The 20707-nt window shown below is 40.1% G+C and overlaps 1 protein-coding gene across 2 annotated transcripts in view; it reads left to right on the plus strand.

Moving 5' to 3' along the window:
* IMMP2L (inner mitochondrial membrane peptidase subunit 2) overlaps window positions 1-20707 on the plus strand; it is a 476940-nt gene that overhangs the window by 8638 nt on the left and 447595 nt on the right. For both annotated transcript variants that reach the window (XM_081929054.1, XM_081929053.1), the window contains exon 3: window positions 11537-11640. In XM_081929054.1, the coding sequence (XP_081785180.1) occupies window positions 11537-11640 (104 nt within the window). The remainder of the gene's footprint in view (window positions 1-11536; window positions 11641-20707) is intronic.

Genomic DNA, 20707 nt, shown 5'->3' on the forward strand with positions numbered 1-20707 from the left:
CAGAACTTAGCAGGGGTCCCCCCCCCTTTTTGAGAGCTATACTTCTATTTCTTTGAGAGGCTTAAGAAATTTAAAATATTCTATCTGGCTAATTTAGAATTAAGAGAAGTATTACTTGTTCTGTCAATCATGCCTGGGTAGAATGTGGTGTTGGCAGGAGAGTTGATAAAAAGATGGCATAGCCGTGCGCTGCAGCAGAAGTTGCATTGGGAAAGATGCTATGTTTGAATTGAATTGTATTTTTCTAATAACCTAAGATGGATCTTGGATTTTAAAAAAATAATTTCCATTTCAAAACCAACTTTTCAAAGAGAGATGTTTCCATAACCACTTTCTTTCCTTTTTGGGGGGAAAGAGGGAGAGTTTCTTCTAGAAACTTGATTCCTCCTGATCTTCTTTAATTTTTTGAAGTCCTTTATTTCAGTTACACACATGGCTTGCTTTATTTGTTTTACATCATGATTTGGAACAACCCTCTTGCTTTTTCACAGGTATAATAATCCTCTCTCCTTGTACTTCTTAAACTCCAAGTTGTGTAACCATACTCATTGAGTAAGATGTGCAAAAAAGGATTTATGCACTTGCATCCACTTAGCACAGGGACGTGGGTGGTGCTGTAGTCTAAACCACTGAGCCTGGGCTTGCCGATCGGAAGGTCGGTGGTTTGAATCCCCACAATGGGGTGAGCTCTTGTTGTTCGGTCCCAGCCCCTGGCAACCTAGCAATTCGAAAGAACGTCAAAGTGCAAGCAGATAAATAGGTACCACTCTGGTGGGAGGATAAATGGCGTTTCCGTGCGCTACTTTGGTTTTGCCAGAAGTGGCTTAGTCATGCTTGCCACATGACCTGGAAAAACTGTCTGCAGACAAATATCGATTCCCTTGGCCAGTAAAGTGAGATGAGCGCCGCAACCCCAGAGTCGTTCGCAACTGGACTTAACTGTCAGGGGTCCTTTACCTTTTTTATCCACTTAACAAAATCATTCATAATCAAACATAATCAGATTAAAACATGTTACATAAGCATAGAATTTTATTGTTGTGATCGGACTGTTCAGGTGTATATATTAATTTCAATATTAAAATGCTGTAAGTTTCTATTATTTTAACTAACCTGAATTTAATTGTGTCTGATTTTACTTGAGGCTTCCTTATCTGGAATGTTTATAGCGTCAGAACCCCAGGGGAGAATGCTCATTTCCTGATTAATAGACTTCTCTAGTTAAGGTAATCATATGGTGATGGAGGGTGTGATGATGGTAAGGACCAGGACTGGAGTGCCCATGCTTTTAGTCCAGCTGGGTGCAGATCTTGAAGGTTTTGACACAGATGGCCTTTATGAGAGGCATGTTTCTGCCTGTCTCAAATGTCACTATACACCAGTTTTATGTGGTGCTACGGTGGGAAACGTGCCTTGTTTCAGGATCTGCACAATTGGAGACTGTTTTGACAATTATCCAGCTCATATGTAACACAAAACCAAACCATGATTTCGAATGAATGAGCAGGTGTGCTGGTTTCTGAACTGGAGATTATGGCTGGTGTGCTCATTCCCAGGTCCTGCAGCTGCTGTGCTCTTCAGAACTAAGCTATGGTTTGACTTAATGTTACATCTGAACCTGAGTTAGGGTTAGCACCACTCCATGCATTGTAATCAAGGTTTGTTCTTGAGTTTGAAGTTTTCTGGGTGAGTGGAACTGCATAGTCACTAGGAATGCATGACACAGCTCTTGGTGGTCTGCATCTTTTCAGACTGAATGTGATTGATCTCATGTTCAAATGCTCCTCCAAAATTTGTATATATCCATGAAGATGACAGGTTAGCAGGTTAGGGAGAAACCTAAACTAGAAACCTTCTCCCAGTACAGGTGTACTTATAGAAACTGAAGTTAGTGCGAACTGTACAATATGTGAACTTTGAACCTGCAGTGTTACCTATGGAGTAAAATGAGGAACTAGCGCTTGGTGTTTGAACCCATCCAAAATTATTATTATTATTATTATTATTATTATTATTATTATTTTATTTAAAAGACGTTATGGGATTGAATTGATAAGGATATATTCAACATCCAACTGACAGCGCTTCTGTAGGTACATGTTTTCTTTCTCTTGTTTTGCCTGAGGAAGGAAAACATGACAAATCATCTTCTTTTTCTTTATCTCACACTCCAGAGAGTGAATTATGTTGAATGTGTTTGAAAGCTATAGGATGTGATGGAAAGTGAAGTTTAGTCAGCATGACGCCTTTCACTCATCAATAACACACTTGCATCAGATATATGATTGTCTTGACTCTAAGCTTTCACCGTGCAATCCACAACGATTGGATTTGTAATAGACCTTTTAGACTCCTAGCTGGTTTTGTGCACTCATTATCCTATCTCATGCTGTGATTGAAATTAAAAGTTCTTTCAAAAAAGGAAGGAAATATGGCTTACTCTTCTCTTTTCAAATTTCCTTTTTTGTTTTTGTATTCTGAAGTCGGGAAAATGTAGTGCACCCTCAATTATGGGATAATGCTGCCGTGTTAAAATAACAAACAATTTATTCCAATTCAATTAAAATACATATCATTGTTCATTTTGTGCTGATTTTGCAATTGTTCAGTGCCAGAAGCCAAATAGTTAAAACTTTTAAACCTGAGTGCAATTTACCTTATCGTGATCTCAGTTTTACATGAACTAGTATCTGATTAATGCACACCTTATTGTATCACGGTTGGATCATAATTTTCTAACCAGATTAATTTCTCAGATTATTACTGTTCTCTTGGAGCTAAGCCTTGATGCGCTCACCCAAAAAGTTATTAACATATTTCAATATTAGCATATTTACTTAATGACTTGCGCATATGTGAGACAGAATGCAGCTGGTGGGATAATTTGGTTGTTTGTTGCTATGGATTTTGTATCTTCTTTTTGTAAAGTTTGTGGGCTGGTTCAGGGTTTCATGCAAATGAAACTTCTTTGTTTGTTCCATTAATTTTTATGTGTAAGCGCAAACATCACAGTACAGTGGTACCTTGGGATGCGGACGGGATCCGTTCTGGAGCCCTGTTTGCATCCTGAAGTGAATGCAAACCACGTGTTTTGCCGCTTCCACGCATGCGTGTGACGTCATTTTGACCGTCTGTGCATGTGCGCACGGCAAAACCCGGAAGTAACGCGCTCCATTACTTCCGGGTCGCTGTGGAGTGCAACCCGAAAATACTTAACTTGAAGCACATTTATCCCGAGGTATGACTGCACTCTTAATATAAACTGGGAGTGGAAAGTCTGAGGTCATTGCACATGCTGAGACATACAGGAAGTACTAGTAGTGACAGAGCATGATTCATGAGCAGGGGTGCATACTTGAATAAAATATTGGGGGGCAAGTAAGCCCCACACCACATAACACAGCACACACACACCGTTTGAACAGCAGTGCCCATCAACTTTGGGGGAGTCCTCTCAAATATTTTATCGGGGTGGTGACAAAGGGACCTCAGCCCCTAGAAGTTGGCTCCTATGTTCATGAGTTTCAGAAGCCAAAGATTATATGTCTTCCCCATCAGAGACCCTTTTAATACTTGAGAGGTTTAGTTCTGTTCGCTTGAGGTCACAAAACTGAAAAGTGGGCCTGTCATTTGACAGGATTTTTCAACAGGTCAGTTAAGAACAAAGGAAGATAGGATGACCTAGTCCTACCTAATGTATATTATAAATATACTTAAGTTCATTTATCTTGTAAATGCCCATTGCCAACCGCAGTTTTACAGTAAAACACAATAAGCTTTACCTACTTATCAAAAATGAAAATTCAGCTTTCTATTTATAAGTATGATGCCTGTTGTGAAACAAAACAAGGCACGTGAAATGAATGTGTATGGTGGTTTCTCTGACAGCGGAACAATTCAAATGCATGGCTTCCATTCTGAGTAATTTGAATGATTTTGCTCTCAGTATATTCCCTTTTAAAATAGCTTTTATTTTCAAAGGCCAGTACAAGCCTTATACAGTCTCTTTTTTGCTCTGAGAATGAGGAATGATACAAATTACTGCTTGATTAATAAAGCAGTTTTGTGGGGAAAACCTAATAGGTAGGTAGGTGTAGAATAATAGTGAAACGTTGCAATTAACTGAGTGAGAACTGCGTAACTATCCATCAGTTATGGATGGTTTTCTTTTGCATAACAACATAATATATGAATACTGAATTAGAATATAAAAAAGTCTGAGGTAGAATGCTAGGAATGTTGCACCTGGCCAGAATTCCTTCAAATCTTGAATTTTGGCCTTGAAATGTATTGTTATCAGTCATCAGACATATCAGCCTGTCTTGGATCACTTCAGAGCCTTTTAACAGTTCGTAGTCTGATATAAAACCAACTTCTGTAGCAATGAGAATTGTTAGAAGGAGTAGTGAGAATTCTTCCCTCTGATTGACAGCTGCTTATGCTGATATGCTTCTAGAGTTCTCTAGAGGTTGGTAGAAAGCTACTGTATGTCTTATTCAAACCCCCAACTCAGACTGCTGTATAAAGAGAACCCTGTTACATGTTCCTTGAAGTTTGGACATGACTTGACTTTTCTGTGGGATACAGTGAGTATTATATTCTGCATTTAAAGGACTTCACCCCTGTGCAGGCTGCCTCAAGGTATGGCAAAGAGAGATTTCAAAATTTATATGGGAAGGGAAGAGACCCAGAATTAAATATTTGATCTTAATAGATATAAAGGACAGAGGAGGCCTCTCATGGTTGAAGGACTGGTGTAAACTGCAGGACCTGGATCTCCTGGATTTGGAGGGCTTCGACAATCGATGGGGATGGCATGCTTACCTTATATACGGAAAAGCCCAAATCCATAATAACTTCACAAACCACATAATTAGAAAGTCACTTTTCGCAGTCTGGAAGAAATACAAAGAACTGTTGGAGCCCAAAGTTCTGTGGTGGACCTCCCCAATTGAAGCTTCCGTGGTGAAAAGGAAAAATACTCAGTAAATCTGGCCAATATATAAAACTCTTTTAAAGGAAGAAGATAACCAATTAATTTTAAAGGTTTGAGGAATCGAGAGAATACGTCTCAGATTGGTTCCAATAACATCAGGTATATGAAAAATTTAAATCTGACAAACAAAAGAGTTTCGTAACAGAAATCTCTCGATTCAAATCCAAGATAGTAAACTCTAAAAGAAAAACCCTCTCCAAAGCACACCAACTCCTCCTTGACTGGGAAGTCAAGGAGGAAGAGGTCACTGAGGCCATCGTTAAGTGGTCCCAGGACTTTGGGTATTCAATAACCATGCCACAGAAGCTTACCTCCTGGGGATCACAGATTTGGATATCCCACAAAAAATGAAGAGTATATTTTTATATGCCACAGTGGCAGCAAGAATTCTTATCACTACAAAGTGGAAGAGTGATGAAATCCCTTCTATTCATGATTGGATCCAAAAGTTAACAGATTTTCGGAATTAAGTGGTTTCTAGCTGTGATGGGTTAAAAGAATATGAAAAAATGGGTTTATATAAGTAAAAATTCAAGATTGTAATAATTTAAGAATAAAGATTTGGGTAGTATAAAGAGGGAAAGAAACTGCTGAGCTAATAACCCAAATTGGAATACAAAAAAGGGGAGGTATGAGGAGGTCCGAGAAACAAGTAAATGAAAAATAATGTGGGGGAAAAACAAAAACAAAAGTTAACAGATTTTCGGTGTTACATAGTTTGTCAGAAAAAAATAAAGAACAAACCAAAACAGGAATTCATCTCAAAATGGGAAGTCTTTAAAGTTTATTTGAAAAACAATTACAGTAGTTTAAACTCTGTCACAGCGTTTGAATAACTTTAGTAATAGATTTAAGAAAGATCTGAAACCTTAGATAAATCAATAATTAGTTAATTAGTTAATTAAAGAAAAAAGTGTACTGGCACCAAATAATAGATACAGTGGTACCTCAGGTTACATACGCTTCAGGTTACAGACTCCGCTAACCCAGAAATAGTGCTTCAGGTTAAGAACTTTGCTTCAGGATGAGAACAGAAATCGTGCTCCGGTGGCTTGGCAGCAGCAGGAGACCCCATTAGCTAAAGTGGTGCTTCAGGTTAAGAACAGTTTCAGGTTAAGAACGCACCTTCGGAACGAATTAAGTACTTAACCTGAGGTACCACTGTATTTGAAATAAGGAATGGATGGGAGGTCGGATCTATAGTCCAAGGACCATTTTTTGTTTTATTGATTTGTAATTAATATTGTCCATATCATGGTTGGGTTTGTATTTCTTGTCTTGTTTTTTCTTTTTCTTTTTTGGTGTATCAAAAACAAAACAAAAAAGGAAAAAAGGAAAAAAGAGGACTTCACCCCCCGGGGGGGGGCATACCCCGTTCTCTTTTGAGACATACAGACGCCAACAGTCTAGAAGGAAGGGAAAAATAAAGTATGTTGCCCTGTGCTTGCCGGTTGCTGAGGAGCAGGCTGTCCGTCCATGCTGTGCATATCCTTTGCGTGCTGTGCCTGCCTGCCTGCTGCATAGCCTCATATGATAATTAAATGGCAAGCTTAACTTTCCAATAGCAACCCAGATTATGATCTGTCCATTAGGAGCCCCTCCTATCATGGGACCGAGATGGCCCTGGTTGCCCTAACAGATGATCTCCGCAGGCTGCTGGATCAAGGCAGGATGGGGCTGCTGATTCTTTTAGACCTGTCAACATGGCACAAACTTCTGGACCACTGCCTCGCCGTTGTGGAGATCCAGTGCAAAGTCTTTCAATAGCTGCACTCGTTTCTCTCTGGTTGGGGATAGAGGGTGGCGCTTGGGGGGGGGGAACTGTTGTTGCGCCGCTCCTTGGTGTGTGGAGTGCCGCAGGGTGCGATTCTCTCCCTGATGCTTTTCAAAATCTTTAGGTGCCCCCTCGCCCAGCTTGTCTGGAGGTTTGGTTTGGGCTGCCATTAGTATGCTGATGACACCCAACTCTATCTGTTGATGGACGGCCATCCTGACTTGGCCCCAGATACACCGATCAGATGTTTGGAAGCTGTGGCTGGATGGTTACGTGGGAGCCGGTTGAAGTTAAATCCTTTGAAGACAGAGGTCCTTTGGCTGGGTTGGGACAATATGGGATTGGGGGGCCAACTCCCATCTCTTGCGGGGGCGCAATTAGTGCCAGTGCCGTCCGTTAAGAGCTTGGGTGTAATCTTTGATGCCTCCCTTTCTATGCAGCCATAACAAAGGTGGCATTTTTTTTCATCTCTGCCAAGCTAAGCAGTTGGCTCCTTATCTCTCTCGCCCTGACCTAGCCACTGTGATCCACATGACAGTCACCTCCAGGCTTGATTATTGTTACTCACTCTACGTGGGGCTGCCCTTGAGACTCACCCAGAAACTCCAGCAGGTGCAGAATGCCATGACAAAGCTCCTTTGGGGTCTGCCGCGGGATCACATTCACCTGGTGCTATACCAGCTGCACTGACTCCCATTGGAGTACAGGATCAGGTTTAAAGTGCTGGTTTTAACCTTTAAAACCCTATATGGCCTAGGATCCTCGTACCTACAGGACCGCCTCTCCTGGTATGTCCCATGGAGGACCTTATGGTCAAATAAAAACATCTTGGAGATCCCGGGACACAAGGAGGTTAGGCTGTCACAAGAGACTGGGGCCCTGCGGGACTTGACATCTTTCCGCAGGGCCTGCAAGATGGAGCTGTTCCACCAAGCCTTTGGCCAAGGCACAGTCTGACCCTCTCTCTCCTTCTGTAATCCTCATAGAACTGTAGCCCAATGGTTGCCATTAATTTGATTCTGAATTGATTTAAAAATGTATTTTAATTGACTGTGTGGTTTTGTGTACACTGTGCTATTTTTACTTGTTGTTAGCCGCTCTGAGCTTTGGCGGGGGGGGGGGGCAGCGGCGGGATATATATATATAATTTATATATATATAATTTATAATTTATATATATATAATATATAATTTATATTTTTTTATTATTTTCATGCATCTGGCTTGAAGATTGTGTGGCTGTTTTATTCCATCATATGTTGAGTGTGGAAAGAAAAGGGGATCAGAAAAGGGACAGCGGATCATCATTTTTATTGATTTCTAGTCCCAGCTTACCACTGCCAATCAGGCAGGCAGATCCATATCAGATGGGAACTCTGAAAATGCACAAAATAGCAGTACATTAGTTAGTTAGTAGGGCTGAACTGAAATGTTCCCTTTTAAGTTGATGAAATATAAGGATAAGCATTTTAGTGGGGAGGTGAATGGAGGGTGGGGGGCTATAGCAGTGGCACTTCTCTCTCCTTCTTCCATTTACAATAAAAAAGCCCTTGGAATGATGCTATGTCACAATGCAGTCTTGTTCCAGAAGAAATGGGGGGCAGGAGATGGCAGCCACCAGCTTTAACATCTGGGGAAACTGGAAGTAAAATACAGTGGTACCTCAGATTACAGACGCTTCAGGTTACAGACTCCGCTAACCCAGAAATAGAACCTCGGGTTAAGAATTTGGCTTCAGGATGAGAACAGAAATTGTGAAGTGGCAGCGGGAGGCCGCATTAGCTAAAGTGGTACTGCAGGTTAAGAACAGTTTCAGGTTAAGAACGGACTTCCAGAACGAATTAAGTTCTTAACCCGAGGTACCACTGTACACAGCTTGATCTCAGTTGATTACAGCCGCAGGAATTGATTCAACTCAGTTTTTTATCAAGCTATAAGGAGATCACGATAACTTTGGTACATATTTGACAGAGACTGCTTTTGAATGAAAGACACAAATAAGTGTCTGTTGGCTTGTTAAAAACACATTTATTATACTTGGTTAGAAATCCTAATTGGGAAGCTGGAGCTTATCATTTGAGCTATGTAGGTAGGAAACATGAGAAAGTCAGTCCTTTGTGTTGTATTGAACAAAGGAATTGTGCTTGTAGAATGACTTCGACTTGGGCAACAAAGCTTTCCCTCCCTCCCCTTACACATTCCTGCTCCTCCTCCTAATCTGACCTGGGTTTCCCCACAACCCTCCAGAGCAGATTTGGATGGAGTGTGGCAAGAGGAGAGACGGGGAGTTCCATTCAAGGGGTACAATTACTCCATTGATACAACCCTTTGCTTTCTCTGTTTTTTAATTTTTTAAAAAACCTGTTAATCATACACAAAATCAGTAGCATCAGCAGAAGAAGCTACTACTGCAAGTGAAGAGCATAATTAAACGTTGTTTAGATTTTATGGCCTATAGCTGCTGAAATGAAGGAGAATATGAATAAACATCACTATTGACAAAATTGCATGTTACGCCTGATTACTTAATTACTCTCAGTGTGTATCGTTACATGGGAGCCAAATAAAAAAACACACCATTGTGGTATACTGGTAGCGTCTTATTAAATCAGTAAGTAATCTACTGAATATTGAAATGTTTGGTTCACTGGGTAGATCATCTCTCCCTGTATCATTCACTTGTTCCAATGACGGATGCTGCATTTTAATTTGGCTACATTCCTTTTTTTAAGAATCTGTACAACTGATTTAGGTCTGTGTATTTTCCCGGACAACACCATTTGCACATCTTCTTCCTGCCCACAATCTGATCAGTTCTCCATCAAGATTTGCGATATGGAGCTGGTGCATGACCAGATGTGTTTCTTTTTGAAGGAGGATGGTGACAGGGCCACATGATAGCTATTCGGATCTCCACTAATGCAAATTATCACCTGTCTTAGGAAAGAGCTGTATGGCAGGAACAACCCAGGCCTCTTGCTGTGGACATTCTCACCTGCTCTGCTCCCAGAACTAATGGGGGGGGGGAATTCATATGGAGAGGTTGCTCTCCTAGACAGCTAGAATCTGTGTAGACAGAATTATGAAACTGTGTACTTATAAGAAATTATACGTATAGGAACCAAGCATTTTTTAAACTCTGCCTCTGTCCAGGACACCTGATCTTATCTTAGTCATCAATTCCAGCCTGGAAAAGTACATGAATTGGGGGGGGGGGTTCCCTCAGTCTGGAAAAGTGGGCAGAGGGCCATTGGGGAGCAGAGATGGATTTAGGGTAGCACAACTATTTCCGCTGCACTGGGAAGACATTGCAGGGCGTCACAATGGTGGCATTGTAAATTGAACAGAACAAGGTGGGGGGGGGGGAGAGCTGAATTTTGGACTTGCACAGCACTGCTGAAATTTGAAAGACCAAAGTTTACCCCTGCTGGGGAAGAAACCCTGAGAGCCACAGGTAGCCCACAGATTGCCCACTTATGTGCTAGCTTGTGCTACTTTTAAATCTTCTGGAATAACTCCTAATAGGTGTAATAGACAGCAGGGAATTCTATCTTGTAGGGGCCTTGGTTGAAACAAATGTGCCCCTTTTCTGTTGTTCGGTGTCAGACCTTGTGGACCCTTATGTAATGTGTCCTCATTGGGTCTCATGCACTTCATGTCTTTATGTGTGCACACACAAACCAAGCATTTTTGAAAACTCTGCCTCTGAAATTTTTGGAGATGGCTGTTTCTGTTGAGGAGACGGGCCCTTCACCATATTTGACTCCTAACAAATACCCGACAATAACCTCTACTGCTATTTATTTCCTGCATTAGACTAATGCTATGGAGAAAAAATACCCCCGTTTGCTTTGTAGGAAGATGTTTTTGTTTCTGTTTTTGAAACTCATTAATGAGCAGCAAAGTGGAATACACTTTCAGTATAGAAATGTTATTTGTTGGACCGGGAACACTTCCTTGAGATTAGGAACAGTATTTTTAATCTCATGGTTTCCTGTATTCATTTGTTGTGTCTTATTTTTGTCATTGTCAGGGCAAAATGAAACTGCTCTTTCATTTCTTAACAAGTCATAAATCATTTTTACTATGGGGGTATTCACTATTTCCATACTGATGAGTTGTTTATGTAAACACATAGTCTCCCCCCTCCCCTGCATTTTGCTATGGAAGCGCACCTTCTTGCAATTGGTTTTCTGTTAGTCGTAGATCAACAAAACCTATCGTATAGAACATCTGAAACCCTTTCGTATAATGGGTGTTTCAACAACCTTTGCATAATGTTATCAATATACATCTCATTGCATATTCCATTCTCTATACTTGATTTCACTCTGGTGAGCAGTAACATTCCCCGTGACCTTAAGGGTGAGTTTTGTGATATTGAGAGCTGTATCTGTGGCACAGAAGTTACTTCTCAGCTTCCTTCCTGTCAGTTTTCCCTGTGAAGCAACAAAACTCTCTTTTGTAGTCTGAGCTTATAGAGCAGCTTGATGGGGTTGAAACAGAGTGGTATGTTGGGAAATTCCATTTTAAAGGAATGACAGGCAGATGCATGTGTAAATTTATTAACTGGGTTGCATCAATAGCCCAGGTGTTCTTTAAAATAAATGAACATTATCTTAAAATGCAGTCTGAGATGATCGGGGGTGGTGGTCCTCCTTATAGATAATATATTCCATGGACTATACATATTAATCTTAGTTGATTGGATTTTGCTTTCCATACAACAGAACTCTCATCTCTGTCTCTTTTTATCTTCTTCTCAGCCTTCTTTGAATCCTGGAGGAAGACAGGAATCTGATGTAGTTCTTTTAAACCACTGGAGTATTAGAAATTATGAAGTGCAACGTGGAGACATAGTTTCACTGGTGTAAGTAACTAAACTAAACTTCAATATATCTGCATTCTTCTTTGGTCCATTAATGTTCTTCAAAGGTTTTCATGTGAAATGCTGTTACGCAGTTATGGCTGCAGACAAGAACACGACAGATTCGTTGCATGAGTAACAAATTAAATTATTACTGTTGAATTCCAGATCTTCAAAGCGTTTATCATCATGCATTTGAAAGCGCAATGCCAGTATATGTGGCAATACATACTTGTGAATAAGAAATGCAAATGTAAGCAGCCTGCAGTGATGCAGCATTAATAATGATAATTATATGAATAATAAGACCACAGTGAAAGATGGTAGAAAAATATGTTGAATTGGTTGGATTAAAGATTTAGATATGTTGCCTCCTAAGCAGATTCCTCTTAGTGTGGAACGCAATACTTGATCTGCTCTGATGTAGATGTTAGCATTGCTCCATTTCAGGAAGAAGTATGATGTGGAAGTTGGACCAAAATTGGTCAATCCTGAAACATTCCTGAATCAGTTGTTGACTTATTCATGAAGTGAGTAGCCATTAGGTGGCACTGTTTCTCTGTTCAATGCTTCCCTCCATTTAGATAATGTAAACTGTCCTGCTCTTAATGCAATGTAGAAATGGAATGTCGAATTGTGCAGAACAGACACAATGACATTAAGCGAATTGATGGTACATGCTCTAATGACAAAATTTATTTTTTAGCTTTATAATCAATGCATGCACTGAACAGACAGCTATGAGAGTTGTCTTTGGTTTTCCCCTGCTGAAAGTTGTCCACATTGGAACTGGTTGTTGGGAAAGGTATATTTTTTATGTATACTGTTAGTAGTGTTTATTGGTTGTTTCTGTATTAGCTGCTTGCTGTTGCATTTTGCAATAACGCTATTATGACTTTTTTTGTGTGATGATCTTTCAGCGGTAATGTTGTGAAGCTCATTCTTATTTATGTGCTTATTATATGCATAGTTGCTGCTTATGTCTGATAAGGCTCCGAAAACAGGATGCAACAAACCCACTCATAAGTAAGATTAATGCATAGATACCCATTTTCAACGACCTTGTGTTGGAGGAACTGTAATTACTTTGTGGAGGAGCAAGAAAACAAAGCACTCAGGCGCAAGCACTGTTGAGGGGAAATCTGCCATCTTTGCCCTTTGTTGCCTCCTTTGACCTTCCATGTCCTTCACTGGCTACTTTGGACTTCCATGTGCTACAGGATAAAGCTTTCTCCCTCCCCCTAAAAAATAACATTCAGGATTTTCTTGGTTCTTTCTCCTCCTAATGTCAAGAGAAACCTCACCAGTCATGTGTATGGGAAAGGGGTAACCTTTCTTGAAAGGTTCCCAGGCCCCTTGGCTCTGTAAGGGTCTAGTTTGGTTTGGCAGCCTCAGACAGTTGAGAAGTAGTAGGAAGGTGAAGTGGTGGTGGTTGAAGGCTGGTATCCAGGGATGGAGAACGGCGGTTCCTCCCCTTCCGATTCCAGGGTGCCCAGAGGGGGAAACTGACTTGCTGGTTCTTCCTGATACACTGCCCACATAGCCCAGAGCCTCATTTTGGAGGGAGAAGACTGCAACCAGCTGGTGTGGGTAGCTGAGCAGGAGACAGTGGTGGCTGAACTGGAGTCAGAGGGGCAGAGGGTCTTGTTCCCAAGTTCCAGGTGCTGTCTTTTTAGGTGGGATCAGACAAAGTGTGCATCTGCACACATGGAATTTCCATAAGGCAAGGGAGTCTTGCAAGTGAACTTGTCATACCCTGTTGTTAAAAGCTGGGCAGGAGAGCCATGCCAATGGATGCGACAACTTCATTGCTTCTGTCCAGTTCTGAATCTTATGCCTTGGCTTTGGAATAATGACTAATGGACCCTTGGTGTGCTGCTAAGCCTGTGCTGTTACTTGCCTGAATAAATATCTCTTTCTTATGCTAAGGTGCATGGTAAGATTCTATACACTACTGTGTTTCCCAAACACTTGGTTTCAAAGGATAGTTGTGGTTATGGTGGAAGTGATGCCCTAGTGGTGTACATCAATCAAAGGTTACAATAAAGACTATAACATTGTACGAACCCTTCTGAATAAATGAAATTTTGGAAACCGGAATCAGATAATGCTTCATTTTTATGGGATATCATTACTTTGTTATATTTCAGTAAAGTTCTCCTTGCCACCTCCTCCCAAAAGATTATGATCTGCTGAGAAGTTCAACAATTTCAAACACTCCCTTTATACTACAGTACTGTTGCATTACAGAACTGTGGTTTATTTTTGTTAATAAACCACCATTTCACACTAAATTTTAAATAGCGGAAAGAACTGTATGCTGGGATACCTCCTCAAATTTCTCTTGCAGTTTTGACAATGTTCTTAAATTATTCTCCCCCCCCCTCAGTTTAACCAATTCTACTATGTCTTCATTTTGTCTACAGTATACTGAAACCCAAAGATTAATGTTTGCCATCTCTGAGGTACAAACAAACCTAAACTAAAATAAGATATGCCTAGGTAGTGTGGTGGAATGAAATCAGGCGAGGGGTGGCGAAGCTTAATTCAGGATAATTCCACCACAACAATTCCAATCAGTAAGCGCTGTATGTCTTTGGAAAGAGCAGCTGCTGATTACAGTCAGTTGTATTTCAAAAACAATAATGATCAGATGCAGCAGATTTAACACCAACATTTTCAGCTAATAATTTACTAAAGAGGCTATTATTTATGGATGTACTGACACTGCATGCTTTATTTCAAACCATCAATAACTTACACTACATTTCACTGCCTAGTATTTATGACTACCAAAAAGCTGCATCCATTTGGTTTCCTCTGCATAGAATCTTAATCTGACTGTGCTAGTTATTAATTTACATTGTTTCTGGGTTTTTGCTTCAATTATGTTCTATTATTATTTTATTATGCTTGTACACCACTTCAGGTGCCACTTTTAATGGCAGAAAATGGGGCATAACAGTTAGGAAATAAGATACCCAAAGAATTCACAACACATTGAGAAAGAAGCACTAGCATTATAACCAGTAAAACTAATGCAATAATCTCATGTTTGAATGCAACCTAGGTGCCATTAAGCAAGCTTGGGTAATAAAGAACTTTTAATGGCTCAGACCAAATAGAAATAGATTCTTGGTTCTAAATGTTTTCTGACTGCTTTAAAGGCCGTATTTGCACCACAAAATTACAAAGAAATTTAATTTCCCTTGATATTTTCTAGTGTCTCATAGTTTGAGCCTCTTTTGTAACTCAACTGGTGCTCAAAACAAATGTTCTCTGAAACCATTATAGTTAATATCCATTGATAATCTTATTCATTCTGATAGTCTCAAGTATTGTCTGTTGTAATTATGCAGCACTGTCCACATCATCTAAGGTTTGTGATTAGAGTAAGTGAATCCTAAGAGCATCAAATACATCAGTAAACCTTTGGAGTGCTCTTCTGATCTATGATAAGCAGCTTTCCCAAACTAAGGGATAGGAAGGAATAGGAAACCAGAAAAGAAAAGAAAGAAAAAAGTTAAGAGATTTGTAGCTTGAAAGAGACCAATTTAAAAATTTAAAAACATAAATTAAGCAAATCTAAACACCCACCCTAATCTTTCTCTCAAGGGTTTGCCAGTATTTTCTCTGCAATTGCTTTCTTCTGTGTTAAAATGATGCATATGGCTCTTTAGGAATTCTTAAAGTTGCATCAAGACGGGAAATCACCAGCATAAATATCCCATTTAGTATAGAAAAGCACAGCTGTTACTATATTTTAATTGGAAGCCTTGGTGCTGCCTGACTACCAAGCGAGACACAGATTCCCCTTTACAGATACATGCATTGGCATGGTTACAATGGCTTCGCCAGCCGAATAACATGTAAAGATTTGCACCCATGCAGTTCTTCTGAATCGCCTTTTCCTGAAACCAATGAGCAGATGGCAAAACAGTTACGGTACAGAAAGCAACTGTCACTCCCCTGCTGCATCCATTCTTTTCTCTTTCTCTCATAATACTAGCACTCAGGTCATCCAATTAAACTGATTGACAGAATATTCAGGACAGACAAAATGAAGTACCTCACACCATCATATAATCAATTTGCTGCCACAAGATGATGTGATGGCTACTAACACAGATGGCTTTAGAATGGGGTTTAGCAAATCCATAGATGAAACATCTGTATCAATACAGTTATATGCAACCTCCAGGCTCAGAGTTAGTATGTCCTTAAGTACCAGTTGATGGGAGGAACAACTCCCCAAATCTTGCCCTCTTGCCTCCTTGTGGCCTTCTAGAAGCATCTTTCACCACTGTGGGGAACAGGATTTTGTCTGATCCAACATCATCCCCTCATCCCCAGGGACGCGGGTGGTGCTGTGGGTAAAACCTCAGCGCCTAGGACTTGCTGATTGCATGGTCGGCGGTTCGAATCCCCGCGGCGGGGTGCGCTCCCGTCGTTCGGTCCTAGCGCCTGCCAACCTAGCATTTCGAAAGCACCTTCGGGTGCAAGTAGATAAATAGGGACCGCTTACCAGCGGGAAGGTAAACGGCTCGCCAGATGCAGCTGGTCACGCTGGCCATGTGACCCGGAAGTGTCTGCGGACAGCGCTGGCCCCCGGCCTATAGAGTGAGATGAGCGCACAACCCTAGAGTCTAGCAAGACTGGCCCGAACGGGCAGGGGTACCTTTACCTTTACCTTTAACATCATCCCCAGATGTTCACATATTACAGTGGTAGCTCTATTTACGAACGTGAACTGTTTTGGGGTGCCGTTCTCACCCCAAAAAGTCTGTAAGTAGAGTGCCACTACTGCGCATGCGTGAAATGCGTTAGAGCATTTCTGCACATGTGTGAAGCATGCAGATCGCAAGTCGAACCCGGAAGTAAACACTTCTGGGATTTGCAGCGTTCGTAACCTGAAAAGACGCAACGTGAAGCAAACGTAACACGAGGTATGACTGTACTTATTTACATGATGGATTTCAAAACCGTCTTTCAGGATAAATTGTCCTTTGAAGGCAGTTTATGATGGTCCAAAATAAATGTAATAATTTGCACAAAAACAATGAGAAGAGCAAACAAATGAATAAAGCAATTCACCAGCAAATAAAACAACTTTAAAATTCCAGTGGCAATGGCAGATATAACAGGTATGAATATATAGAACCGTAAATCATACAAAATCCAACATGAATGAAAAAGTCTTTAGGGCCTTCGCAAATGCCAGTCTGAGAGGGGAGGCAGGAAGAGTGAATGAATTTCCCTGTGAGGATATTCTAGAGATGCATGGTCATCACAGAAAAGGTAGTTGCTAGCCTAGCAGCCCCTACAGGTGGACCAGGAAGCAGAATCTCAAATGCTGAAATTGAGACCTTGGTGGTTCATACAAGTTCCAGTAGTTTTTCAGGTAGCCTGGTCTTAGACCATTTAGAGTTTTACAGGATAATGCCAGCACATCAAATTGGGCTTGAAAACAAATAGGCAGCCAGAGAAAATGGTGCAATGTGATTAGGGCTGGGTGATAATATTGTCCTAAGCCGGTTTGAAGTCCATATTGTGATATTGGTTTCATAATTTTTGACTCGGAAATATATCACGAATAAGGATGTGTGTTTGTGTGTGTTATGCCAAAATAACAATGCAGGAAAAAAACAACCATGAAGCCAGCCATTGCCTCTACATAGCTCCATCCTTATTTTAGACATTGTAATATATCAGTATATCACTCGGCTATGAGTGATCGTCAAAGAAGAAGAATATCACAGTGATTATTTATCTGGTGATATATCATGATGTTGAAAACCAGATATTGCCCAGCCCTACTGTTCACCTCTACATAGTTCCATCCTTATTTCAGGCATTATGATGTATTGGTATATCACTATGCTTTGCCCAGCCCTATATGTGATCAGAATGCCTAGCTTCTACAAATGTTCTTGCTGCCACATTTTGCAAGAACGGAAGCTTCCAAACCATTTTTTAAGGTAGACACACATAGAATCCATTAGGGTCATGTTTTTGTTTTTTGAATATATTAAGAGGGTTTTTTTTTTGTTTTTGTCTTAATTTTGTCCTGTATAGCAAGCATTTAATATCTCTCTCTCTCTCTCTCTCTCTCTCTCTCTCTCTCTCTCTCTCTCTCTCTCACACACACACACACACACACACACACACACACACAAACACACAATTGTAAGGATACAGAATTGGGGTCCTAATTTCACATTAAAGAGTTTAGCAGCAATGTCAAGCCTTTTGAACTTGGAGGTTGTGTGGATTAATGCAAATGTGTCGTCCCCCCCCCCCCGTTTTTGTTTTTAAAAGCCAGCCTTTAGTTGTCAATATCCTCTAGCAGGGAAGAACACTGTAGGAGTGCATGATCATGCATTTAAATACGTTTCCACAGCATCTCGGCTGTAAGGTCATATCCAACAGCAAGTTAAAAATAGACTGTGTTGAGTGTAAAGGGGAAGTTAAGCAGACACAAACAATGCAGCAGGCCTTCTGGGTATACAGGATGCCATTATCCTCTGCTTGCTAGTATTATATTTTCTCTCTTTGCAGTAGAGGCCACATATCCCTTGCTACAGCTGTTATAGAGCTTGTTACAGCATAGATACTGTTTCTAATTTTATTGGTTTTCTCTAAGCAACACATGCGAGACGACACAAGTAATATGTTTACAGTGTATTGTTTTTGAAAGACATGGCTTTGAAAAATGTGCCCAGTGTATCACTGCAAGTTTACAGAGAGTACTGAACCACACAACTGAAGTCTGGGAGTTATGTGCAGTTTGGCCAAATATTTATTCAACAACCAAAATCCCTTCTTAGCCAGTCATTGTTGACAATATTGGGCTAGATGGTCTTCTTAGATATAATACAACTTTTAATGTTATTACATTGCTTTTTTGCTTTATTTCCCGTGTTCTGCCCGTGATGGATGTTGAAGGACAGTGTAAGAATACATATCTTGAAGATCAGGCAGTTTTGATATAGAGGACTACCTTATTTCAAAGGTCTAGTGAAACTGTCTGCTTTCCATCTCCCTTTCATTTTCTGCTTAGACTTCTTTTTGGGATAAAGCAATGTTAAGTTTACAGTAGTGAATATTTCCCTTTAGAAAGACTTTGCATGCCAGCAAGCTGCTTAGATGCATAAACTTATAAGATTGGAACTGGGGTGTTTTAACCAGCAGTTCATATTGTATGTTCGTATCACATTATAATGCGCTTAATTAATGATCACCTTCTCTTTAACTCTTTCCACTATTCTCCATCAGGTGTTTCTTGGCATCTTGATTGAAACAGCTTGTATTGTGTTGGGGAAATGTTGCCAATTTAATTGGTACCTAAGCTCTTCACCTTGAATTTACCTTTAATGTAGGCACAATGCATAATGTACTATTATACTATTATTTAGAGGTAACGAACACCAAGGGCGTTTGCCACTCAGGGGAAAAAATGTTTCGAAAATGGAGATAAAATCAATAAGTAAAACTTTATAAATTGATGGAAATTGTACCTGTTCCTTCTGGTTTGGTGACAACATAGATATGTGGAGTCAGACTCTCTATGCAGAAATATATGTGAAAGCTTAAGAAGGGCAAGATTTGCTTTGCTTTTAAAGTGAGGCCTCTGTTCACCGAGTTGTGAATTTCATGGGTGTTTTTATTATTATATTTATGTCTCACTCTTGCTCCCAGGTGCTCAGCATGTAGTTTTCCCATTTCACAATCTTTCCTCACAACAACCCTGTGAAGTTAGATTGAGATATGATGATTGGTCCAAGCTCACCCAGTGAGCTTCATGGCTAAGTGGGGATCTGGGCTTCTAACCACTATATCTCACTGGGTCAAACTTTTCATTAAATAGTATTCATTAAATAGTTTCCAGCACCCACAGCACACAGTTCTAATACTTAGGAAGCCTAGATGATGACCATTTCGTACAGTGTAGATTGCTTGCAATGGCATGAATAATAATAATAATAATAATGTATTTATATGCCACCCATCTGACTGGATTGCCCCAGCCACTCTGGGTGGCTTCCAACAAATTAAACAATTAAGCACAGCTAAACTTCAAACATTAAAGAACTTTTCTATACAGGGCTGCCTTCAGATGTCTTCTAAAAGTCAAATAGTTGTTTATTTCCTTGACATAAGGGAGGGCGTTCCACAGGGTGGGTGCGACTACCGAGAAGGCCCTCTGTCTGGTTCCCTGTAATATTCACTATAGGAATCAATGTGAAACTCACATACAGATTAGAGCATTTGATGACACACATTCTTCTTCATGTATTTGAGAGTAGGGAAGGACCTCTGTAGTCCCCCCCCCAAAAAAAAGGGAAAAAAAAGAAAAAGAAAAGTCCACAGTTACAATATACAATGTTGACATTTGCATGGGTTTTGTGTTAATTCTTCTATGGAAGTGGTCTGTCCTTTTTTGCTACATGAAAAGCTCAATTATATGCAAAGATGCACATGTCAAAAAACATTCTGTACTACTTATCAGCTCTCATTTTCTTTCAATGACACCATTTAGATTTAAATGCATTTGGTGTGTAAGCAGAATTCATATGCTTGGCTTAAGTATAACTCATTGAAGGGTTCCTAAATGGTACATCCTGCAATTTAATATTTATGATTCTCATAATATTGCTAAGCTGGCCTAAGGGAGTCTTGTTACCAAGCTAAAAGATGTGAGGTCAGCTGCAACTGACTGTAACAGTATTTAAACGATTAAGCCATTTGTGGAAGAATGAATTCTGCAAACAAATATCCTGTACAACAAACTACCCATTCATTGTTTCTCTCATGGCAAAGAGAATAATCCTGTGATTAAAATATTACATTAATTATATACATATGACTTGGAATTATTAATATATTGTTTAAACTAGAAAACAGACGACACAAAATTTCAGCTGTACATAAACGATGTTCAGAGAATCCATTGTTTTCTAATGAAGGCCACCTGAAGTTAATCATTCACTGCTTGAAGCAGATTACTCTGCTTATTTTTCCAAGTTCGTTGAACAAAATGAGAAAACTATTGCTTTTTGTTTCTATTTTA

The sequence above is a fragment of the Podarcis melisellensis genome (assembly GCF_964234715.1).
Source record: "Podarcis melisellensis genome assembly, chromosome: 10".
Taxonomy (NCBI): Eukaryota; Metazoa; Chordata; class Lepidosauria; order Squamata; family Lacertidae; genus Podarcis; species Podarcis melisellensis.